This window comes from Panthera onca, chromosome C2, assembly GCF_046562875.1.
Source record: "Panthera onca isolate mPanOnc1 chromosome C2, mPanOnc1 haplotype 2, whole genome shotgun sequence".
In the NCBI taxonomy this organism is placed as follows: domain Eukaryota; kingdom Metazoa; phylum Chordata; class Mammalia; order Carnivora; family Felidae; genus Panthera; species Panthera onca.
In genome coordinates, this window is record NC_138347.1 from 4,568,440 (window position 1) to 4,578,670 (window position 10,231).

The 10,231-nt window shown below is 51.7% G+C and overlaps 1 protein-coding gene across 2 annotated transcripts in view; it reads right to left on the reverse strand.

The window, feature by feature from the left end:
* Positions 1–5,550, reverse strand: part of FAM3B (FAM3 metabolism regulating signaling molecule B) — a 41,380-nt gene extending 35,830 nt beyond the window's left edge. For both annotated transcript variants that reach the window (XM_060640503.3, XM_060640502.3), the window contains exon 1: positions 5,118–5,550. In XM_060640503.3, the coding sequence (XP_060496486.2) occupies positions 5,118–5,535 (418 nt within the window). In that variant the 5' untranslated portion in view covers positions 5,536–5,550. The remainder of the gene's footprint in view (positions 1–5,117) is intronic.
* Between the last annotated feature and the right edge of the window lie 4,681 nt (positions 5,551–10,231).

The following is a 10,231-nucleotide window of genomic DNA, read 5'->3' on the forward strand; positions in this document are numbered from 1 at the left end:
ACCCCGGGGCCGGCTCACCCAGACGATCCTCTGAGTTCCTGGTAGGGGCGCCCCACCGCGGACCTGCGGTCAGCACCCTGGGATGTCTAGGCTGCACATTTGGCACGTTCCGGAAAACCCTTCCTCCTCCCTGCCCCCCAGGTCTGCTCCTGACCCGAGTGCCGCCCATCCCAGTGCATGGACGGGGTCAGGTGCCAGGCAGCTGGGACCCTTCCTTCGTGGCACGCTTCCCCGCCCAGCCCCGATGGAATCCATTGGCCAGTCTCCATGGGTTTACCTCCACCATAAATCTCACCTCCCCGGACTTCTCTGCCTCTCTCTAGCCTCCCCCTCCCCAGGCCACGACCATCCTCAATCTTCCCTCCCGCTGACAGGGAGAGAAAAGCCCACACCCGCCTGGGCTCCCAGATGACATGTCCATTTATCACAGGGGGTACGATAAAGATTATGTCTGGTCTTTGTCCCTGTCCCTGGCAAGAGATCCTAAAACCCTTGCTATCTCTTGTCTCTTAGGAGTGTCTGCGGTGTTCATAAAGGAGCCCCTTTCAACCACACCTGAGCCCGTGCTAAGGAGGTGACAAGGAGGGAGGGGAGGTCCTTAGGTAGCTTTTAGGGAGGGGCTGGCCCAGCATGTGCTGGACCTCCAGGAGAGGAAAGGGAAGGGAGTCCCACCTGGGTCACCTGGTCATGTAACCGAGGCATAATAAGATCCAAGAACTCTGGACTCCCGAACCTTGAAGGTGGGTCCCTTCCTGTAGCAAACATTCGGGTGTGTGAGGACGGTAATGTGCCATCAGCCCACGGGGCAAAGGCCCAGAACTCCGAGGCCGGGGCCCTCCCAGCCTTCCCCCCAGAAGCTTCCTCGTTCAGTTGGTCCTCCCGATCCGTGGGTTGTCCACTGGGGATGTTAACTCGAGCCGGTGTGTGTGCACGGGGGCGGCTCCTTAGCGCAGGGGGTCGTGCGGATGGGACAGGATGGGAGGCTTCGGTTTGACCGTGATGAGTCAGTCTTTTTCAAGTGTGACCTTCGACATCAACTCCCTCCTTCCATTCTGCAAACCCCGCGGTCCCGAAGGTTGCTAGAAGGTTCTGCGGGGATGGCTTCTGTTGTGAAGCACCTGGGGCAGTTGTGACCACCGTCATTTGCAGGACTGAAGGGACCCCTCAAAGCTGGAAAAACCAGCCACAGGAAACAAAATGAGAGCCACAGGTGTGGCCGACCCTGTTCCTGCAACTCCTGGGTTTGTTCTGTACCAGGTCACACGATTCGCGGGAGCCCAGGCCCTCTCCTGTCTCACACGTTTGTATGAGTTTGTCCCTCCGACTACAGGGTGCTCTCCTCCATGACCCCCAGCCTTCTCTCTCTCTCTCTTCAAGGCTCCCCCCGACCTCAGTGCGGCCTGCCACACACCCTCATACCAGCCCTTCATATGCCCTGCCAGCATTGCACACCAAGGGTCCTCCAGGAGAGTGCACGGGCCATGGGCCACGTATGTTCCAGAATATTCCGTTGGATGCACATCGAGTGAACAGTGTGGTAGGACTGCTGGAAATATGGAGTCAGCATTAACGGTGTCAGGTTCAAAGCAACAATAGTCCACTGTGTCCTGTGTGTGTGTGTGTGTGTGTGTGTGTGTGTGTGTGATCACGGCTGGGCTATTTTATCCAAGTGTCACATTTAAAGAAGAAAACTGGCAACGAGAGATTCTTCTCAGGATCTTCCAGGCGCCACGTCCCGTGTGAGATCTTGGAGCAGAGGTGCCGTTTAGTGTGGAGAATTCTGGAACGGAACATGATGCTACCTTCCAAATGTAGAAAGGACAGCGACAGGGGAGGGAGACGTGATTTCATCCCCAGCTGAACAAGGACAAATGAATGGAAGTAACGGGGAAGAAAATAAGGAATGAATAAGGAGCCCATGCATCCTCGTAAGCAAGAGTATAAACCGTGGCCGGCCTGCCTTGCAAGGCAATGAGCTCCCGACCCTGGACATTTTCCAGGGCTCCTCGGAAGGCTATGGAGTGTGTGTGCTTCAGGTGAGGGGCGAGCCAGTGACCTTGCAGCTTTCTGGGGTTGGCTGAGAGAAGCCGAGAGCTAGAGCCAGAACCACCTGATGGCAGGAGGGGAGACCAGGCAGCACAGGCCGGGGCCAGTCCACCGTGAGACCTAGGCGGCAGGTGCCGGGGATGAGCTAGACCATCAGCCAGTGCACAGGCCGGTCACAGTCACAGAAGCATCCCGGCTGGCAGGGGAAAGCAGGCCCGGGAGCCTGGACAATGTCCAGACAAGCTGAGGCACTTGCATCAGGAGCTCAGTCCCTGGGGTGAGTGGAGAGCAGATGGGACACGGGGCAGTTTGTGGCGATAGCCTCAGACCCTGGGCAGCAGAGAAGAATCCAGAGCCCCAGCAGGGCACAGGTGAGGACTCATCTTGGGAAAGGTGGGAGCCAGACCTCAGCTAAGACGGCTCCCTGGACCTGCGTGGGAGGGGGTCCGGCAGCTTCCGAGGAGGTGGGGGGGGGGGATGGTGAGGAAGTATGCAGAGTTCAGGAACCTTCTGTGACCCTGTAACCAGGATCCGGCCTCTTCTTATAAAGAAGACGGCAGTCCCAGAGTTCACGCTAAGCCAGGCTGGAGGCAGGTGGCTCTCAGGGCTCGCCCTACCCCTCCAACCCGGGGCGGGGGGGGGGGGGGGGGGCCCTGAAGAAGGCAATTCTGAGCCCGTAAGAACACACCTTCTTTGGTGGGACTTCTTCAACGTGAAGTAGGACGAGGAAGCTGTCTGTCCCTAGCAGCCTCGCCGACACGAACCCAAACCCCCGTCACCCTGGAGGCAGCCACACCTGCCCCTCTTGTCCCCGGTGGGGGCCGAGCAGGCTGGCGTGGCTGAGCCCTATTCATCCTACTCGGGACTTGGCTGCTGTGTGGCTCCAGGCTCAGCCGGCCTCAGCGTCCACAGTTGTCGCTGTCCTGTTGACTGGGGCTTGGGGGCAGAGAGACTGGCAGGTATGACACCCGAACACCACAGTAGGTTTGGAAGGTAACCTGCCTTGTAAGGTTCGCACACCAACGCCCTACTTCTGCGGAGTTAGGACAACCACCACCGAGCAGCTGCCCCACTGGCGAAGGGCGGCGCTGGCTTAACTCACTTCACGCATTCAATCTGAAACTGTCCTTCCTGTGAACTTTCTGCCTGGGACAGACCCAGGGCCGGACTGAAGTAGCCAGGAAAATGTCGCTTCCAAGAACGTTGCCAAATCCTTAGCTCACAAAATCCAGAGCAACACGGTTCTGAGTGACCGCAGGTGACCTTCTCTCATAACCACACACATCCATATAAATACAAATCTGGTGCCGTGTCAGAGCCTTGTGTGAAAGGACCACATGATTCGTGCAATGACTCATAGGGCTATGTGTGAAAAAGGTGTAGGGAGGGGAAAGCAATCTGAGAGTATTCAGCATTTTCCATCAAGTAACCGGCAAAATATTGTAAGAATACAATACAGAAATAATGGGGGGAAAAATCTTCCCAAATAGCTATCATGAAAGCCAGTGTCCTGGGGGAGATGTTTGCTCCCCCCACAAAAAGAGACATGTATTTCCACCCATGTATCCTACCATCCACACGAGTTACCAAAAGCCATGTTGTTCATAAACAACCAGTTTTATAGAGAACGTGACGATTCCACACAGTAAAGAAAAATCTTCAAATCCGTCTTTCCAGACTTTGGGTCCGGAGCTGCGAAGGTGGCCTTTAGAACTCTCTGGAGTTGTGACCACACAGCTGGAAAGCTAGTGCCAGAAGGAAAGAGGGTCCTTGACCCCCTCCCAGCAGACAAGCTGTCCCCCAGGGAGGGGAGGGGGCTGCTAAAGAGGCCAAGAGATCTTTCCACTTCTGAACTTCCCCTTTTTGGGCAAGGTCTGCAGACCGGCTCCAGGAAGAATCGGATCCCTCAGATTATAGGAAGGAAACAGCAAAACCAATCAGAAAGGAGGCAGGTGGGGCAGGTTAACGCAGGAACCCAGGGCGCCCTGTAAAGCCAGGCAGCCAGGCAAGTGACTGTGGACAGAGGCCACGGTCAGGAAGGCCGGCTTCGGGAGACCAAATGACTGGTGGGATGACCGTTTTGTTTTTCTTTCCCTTTTCCTATTTCTCCCGGGCTTTCTGTGGGTCTCAAGTCGTTTGGTATTTGGAGAAAATAACAAGGGCCTTATAGAGAGTTGCTACCAGAACTGTTACAGTCAGTGACACGGGTCACTCCCTGTTAGTCCCTCCCCATGTCCCGCCCACCCACATCTCCCAGGGACTTAAAAAGGCTGCCTCCCGGTGGCGCCTAGGTGGCTCAGTCCATTAAGCGGCTGGCTTCAGCTCACGTCATGATCTTGCGGTTTGGGAGTGAGTTCGAGCCCTGCGTCAGGCTCTGTGCTGACAGCCCGGAGGCTGCAGCCTGCTTTGGATTCTAGTCTCTCTCTCTCTCTCTCTCTCGCTCTCGCTCTGCCCCTCCCCTGGAACCTGCTTCAGACTCAGTGTCTGCCCCTCCCCTGCTCTCCCTCTGTCTTTGCCTCTCAAAAATAAATATTAAAATTTTTTTTTTTTTTTTTACGGCTGCCTCACTGTCCTCTCCACTTTCCATAATTTGCTGGGCTGGTCAGTTTGACCTGTGGCTAATGACCCCTGATTCCAGCCACAGGACCACCAGGTGGAGCCCACAAGTGCCTCTAGCCGGCAACTGCCCGCCCCCCTTGCTGGCGCCTGAGGTCCTGGACATCCCGGCCGGCACACGCCCTTCCCCGGGACCGAGCCCCCCGTCCTCCGGGAGCTCGTTGGGTCCGGCTGTGCCTGCGCTCACCTGAGACCTACTTTCCAGGCAAAGCGTCAGACTCCCGGAGCCGGGAAACGGTGTAGGTCTTACCTGCGCCGGGAACCCCGGCCAACTGGCCCCTGTTGGATTCGCTTTCCGCATTTCAGATCCCGGGGCTACGAGGAGACCCGGCCCCAGCGCCGGCCCCGCCCTCGGGCTCGGCCGCGGCAGGCACCGGGAGGGGTCCCGCCTAGGCGAGGGGGCGGGTCTCCCGGCCGAGGTCCCCTGTTCCTCCTGCGGTGGACGCAGCACTCACCGGTCGTCCCTGGGCGCATCTTCCAGGTGCGGCTCCCTGGGGACCCGAGGGACCTCGCTGGGACCGTGTGGCGAGGAAGGCACCGAGACGCGCCCTCGAAGCGCACAGCGGCGGGGAAGGAGAGCAAAGGGCGGGCGCAGGGGCCGAGACGGAAGTGCGGGCCGGTGCGGGCCGGGCGGGTGCTGGGCCGGCAGGTGCCTGCAGATCCGGCAGGTGCGGGCCGGCAGGTGCGCGGGGCGGCGCCCACGAGCTCCAGGCCGGCAGCCCGGGCGGGATGCTCCCTCCGCCCCGCCGACAGGGGGCCAGGAGTAACGAGCAGGGTTTGTTCCTGAGGCAGGACACTGGGTCCCGGAACGGTTCGCGGCCTCAGCTCCCAATATAATGTCACACAAGAGGAAACAGCTACAAAGACAAGCATGTCCTGAGCCTCTGAATCGTCAAAGCCGAGTGCTAGCAGGGTCCAGGCTAGCGGTCAACAGCCCCTGGGCCAAAGTCATGAGGCTCCTTGCTTCATCCAGAACGTTCCCGCCGCCCACCACAGTCCTCCACCTCGTGTCCTTTTTTAACCTCAGGGCCTGACTGGGGAAATGTGGCAGGGACAGTGCCCCCGGGCGCCATCGGTCAGGGTCACGGGTTTGCAAGCCCTTTTGTTCACAGGGAGGCCCGGGGCGGCCAGGGCCGCAGTCCGGCAGGTGTTCGAAGAAAGCTTCCCAGAAGACGCCCCAGCTCCTAATAGGAAGAGTCTCTCTCTGTGTAGACTCACATTCCAGACACCCATCGGGTTTTTACAGCTCTTTGGAACACACCGTAGTCATCGTGGCCTCAGACTGCCAGGGGCAAGTTAAGGCTCCAAGGGCAGTTGGTCACCTTCGCAGAGCAAGAGTGTTCCAGGTGGACAGGTCTTTGCAAAAAACCCACTCCCACCCCCCGCGTCCGCGGCCCCCCCAGTTCTGCTGGTCCCTGTTTCTCTTCTCCGGAAAAGCCCAGAGGCCTCGACGTGCAACACAAAGTCCCCTCACCTAGTCCCGGGATACGCATCAACCTGTGGGCTGTCAAAAGGGACTTGACCGTGACCCTTCTCCATCGTGGTCTTTGCCTCCCGAGGAGCTGCTGCGTGGCCCCATCCAGGGAGCCTGGGGACACATGTCCTGTGGACAGTTTGGCTTGAGTCCTCCAGGTCACCCCCTCCGCCAATGCTTCCCCACATCAGGGCGATCCGAAGACGGGGTCTCCCAGCTCCAGGGCTTGAGAACTGTACCACAGCTTCAGCATGGCACATTTCCCTTGGGATGCCGCTTCGGGGCTGCTCTCCAGCTGCTCCTAAGTTACATTGAGCAAGCGCATCGATTCGTTAAAGTGGATGTTGGGGGGCGCCGGGACGGCTCAGCCAGTTGAGCATCTGACTCCTGATATCGGCTCAGGTCGTGATCTCACGGTCGTGCTGCCAAGCCCCCTGTCCGGCTCCACGCTGAGCATGGAGACTGCTCGAGATTCTCTCTCTCTGCTCCTCCTGCCCTGTTCATGCGTGCACACACACATGCTCTCTCTCTAAATAAAAAAATAAAATAAATAAAAATAAAAATAAAATATAAAAATAAAAATAAAAATAAATAAAAATAAAATAAAATAATTTAAAAAAAATTTTTTAATAAAGTGGATATTGGTTTCATTGACCAAGAGTCTCAACTTTTTGTCTTTGGCTCACCTGATTTCGGAGATTGAGCGTTTATGTCCTGTTGTTTCCTTTCTTTTTTTTTTTTTAATGTGGTAAAAAAATACATAATATAAAACCTACTATCTTTTACCACATTTAAAATTTTACATTTTAAGTGTACAGCTCAGTAGTGTTCAGTATATTCACATTGTCGTGCAACAGATCTCAGGACATTTTGCAAAACTGAGACTCTGTCTCCGTTAATATCAGCTCCCCTCCCCCCACCCCCCGGCTCTTGGCAACCGCCATTCTACTTTCTTTTTCTATGAAGTCATCTCCTTTAGATACTTCACAGAAGTGGAGCCTCCACCATTTGTCTTTTTATGACTAGCTTATTTCACTTAGTATGACGTCCTCAAGGGGCATCCGTGTTGTGGCACGCGACAGGATTTCATGCTTTCTTAAGGCTGAATAATACTCCGTCGTGCATGCGTTCCACATTTTGTTCATCCATTTATTTGTTGATGAACACTTGGGTTACTTCCGCCTCGTGACCACCGTGAGTAACGCTGCTATGAACATAGCAGATGGATGCACATCTCTTCGAGACCCTGCTTTCAATTATTTTTGGGTACACACCCTGAAATGAGATTGCTGGATCCTATGGCAATTGTATTTATAAGTTTTTAAGGAACCACCGTGCAGTTCCCCTCGGTGGCTACACCATCTTATATTCCTAATATAAAGTATTGGTGTGCACGTATTCCAATTTGTCCACATCCTCACCAACACATGTTTTGTTTTGCTTTTAAATTTTTTAAATAGTAGCCATAAGGGCTATGGGCTGGTATCTCACTGTGGTTTGATTTGCATGAGTCTCTAATGATGAGTGATACGGAGCATCTTTTCGTATGCTTTTTGGCCATCTGCATATCATCCTTGGAGAAATGTCTGTTCAAGTTCTTCGCACATTTTGTGGTCTGATTTTGTTGTTGTTGCTGCTGAGCTGTAGGGGTTCTTGAAATATTCTGGATATTAATTCCTTATCCGATGTACTGTTTGCAAATATATCCCCTGATTCGGCAGGTTTCTTTTCTGCTGTGTTGATTGTGTCCTACGATGCACAGTTGATAAGTTTGATACAGTCTCCTCTATTTTTGTTGTTCTTGCCTGTGCTTTCAGTGTCACGTCCGAGAAATCATTGCCAAAGCCAGTGTTGTGAAGTTTTTCTCCTGTGTTTCTTCTAGGGGTTTTACTGTTTTAGGACCTACATTAAGGTCCTTGATCCATTTTGAGTTAGTTTTCGTATGTGGTGTTAGGGAAGGGCCTCACGACATTCTTTTGATGTGGATGTCCACTTTTCCCAATACCATTTGTTGAAGAGACTGTCCTTTCCCTATTGAATGGTCTTGGCATCCTTGTCCAAGATCATATGACCATATATGCAAGGGTCTCTTTTTGGGCTCTCTGGTACATTCCATTGATGTATACAGAATCTTTCTTTATGCCAGTACCACATTTTTGATTACTGTAGCTTTATAATAAGTTTTGAAATCAGGAAGTGTGAGCCTTCCAACTTTTTCTTTTTCAAGATTGTTTTGGATATTCAGAGCCCCCTCGGATTCCACTGGAATTTTTGGTTGGATTTTTCTATTTCTGTAAAAAAAAAACCACAAAACATCATTGCGATTTTGATAGGGCTTTCATTGACTCTGTAGACTGTTTTGGGTGGTAATGATAGCTTAATGATAATAAACCTTCCAATCTGTGGACACCAGGTGTCTTTTCATTTATTGGTGACTTCCTTCCTTTCTTTCAGCTACGTTTTCTAGTTTTCAGTGTATAAGTTTTTCTGCTTCCTTGGTTAAGTTAGGGTTTGTTTTCATTTTGCTCTAATCACCTGCATTAGACCCTGTTCCCCATTCTCAGCCGGTCTGTAACAAACATGTCTAATCAATTCTCCCTAGCAGCTCCCATTATTTGAGAAAAAAAAATGATATAATTTCCATTTCTGCTGATCTATACTAAGGAATTTTTTTTCTTTTATAAAAAGTAAACGCTATGTATACTAACAGTGAAAAATGTAAAAAAAAAATCTATGAGGCTAATAAAAGGCAGGATGACTATTTAAATAAATTACTATTACCCACTTGGAACTCAACTCAGGAACTTAAAATGATTGGTATCAAGATTATATATTACTTGTAATATACATGGAAAATATACATGAAATTTACTTTAAGTGAAAAAGCAGGAACAAAAGCAGACATTTATGTCTATAAGAAGACTAGATGGAAACACATAAAAGCAAAAAACCTGTGGTATTTGCCTGTGCGTACTATAAAGCCACATTACCTAAAAAAAATTTAAATAAATAAGCACTACAAGATATGGAAGCAACCTAAGCGTCCATCGATAGAGAGATGGGTAAAGATCTGCTGTAGATATATAATGGGATATTACTCAGCTATAAAAAAGAATGAAACCTTGCCATTTGTGACAACATGGATAGACTTGGAGAGTATAACGCTAAGTGAAGCAAGTCAGACAGAGAAAGACAAATACGACATAATCTCACTTCTATGTGGAATCGAAAAAACCTACCAACCAACCAACCAACCAACCAACAAAAACCAGAAACAGACTCATGAATACAGAGAACTGGTGGGTGCCAAAGGAGAGGGAGCTGGGGGGATGGGTGAAACAGGTGACGGGGACGAAGAGGCACAAACTTCTGCTTGTAAAATAAGTAAGTCCCAGGGCTGAAAGGTACAGTACAATATTGGAATGCCTTTGTATGGGGACAGACGGTAACTAGCTGGCAGTGAGCGCTGTGTAGCAGTAAGGCATAGAATGCCGACTCATTGTGTCATACACCTGAAATGAACACAGCACACAGTTCCCCCTCAATTCCTCATGCGTCTGTGGGCCACTTGGGCCACAGGCTCATCGGCACAGCCCTTCCCCCTCAACAGGTCCCTTCCCTCCGCTAGGTCCAGGGTTCCCTCCCCAGAGTCCCCAGAGACAGCTACTGTCCCTAGCATTCCCCGTGGTCCTCAGAGCCTGTCTCCGCATATGCAAGCCTGCGTATATCTCCCTCAGCCTTTTTACACAAAAGATATATTGTACGTGGTGTTTCACAACTTACCTTTTTATGTTAGAATATCTTAGAAAGCTTTGTACATAAACACACCCGGGCTTTGCTTATTCTTCCTGAGTGCTGTGTTCGATTCCATGGTTGGGTGAAGCACGTCTCTGTTACTTTTTTTTCTTCAAAACTTTATTTAAATTCTAGTTAGTTAACATGTAGTGTAATATTGGTTCCAGGAGTAGAATTCAGTGATTCATCACTTACACACAACACCCAGGGCTCATCACAACCAGTACGCCCATCACCCATTTAGCCTATCCCCCCTACCACCACCTCCCCTCCATCAACACTCAGTTTGTTAAGAGTCTC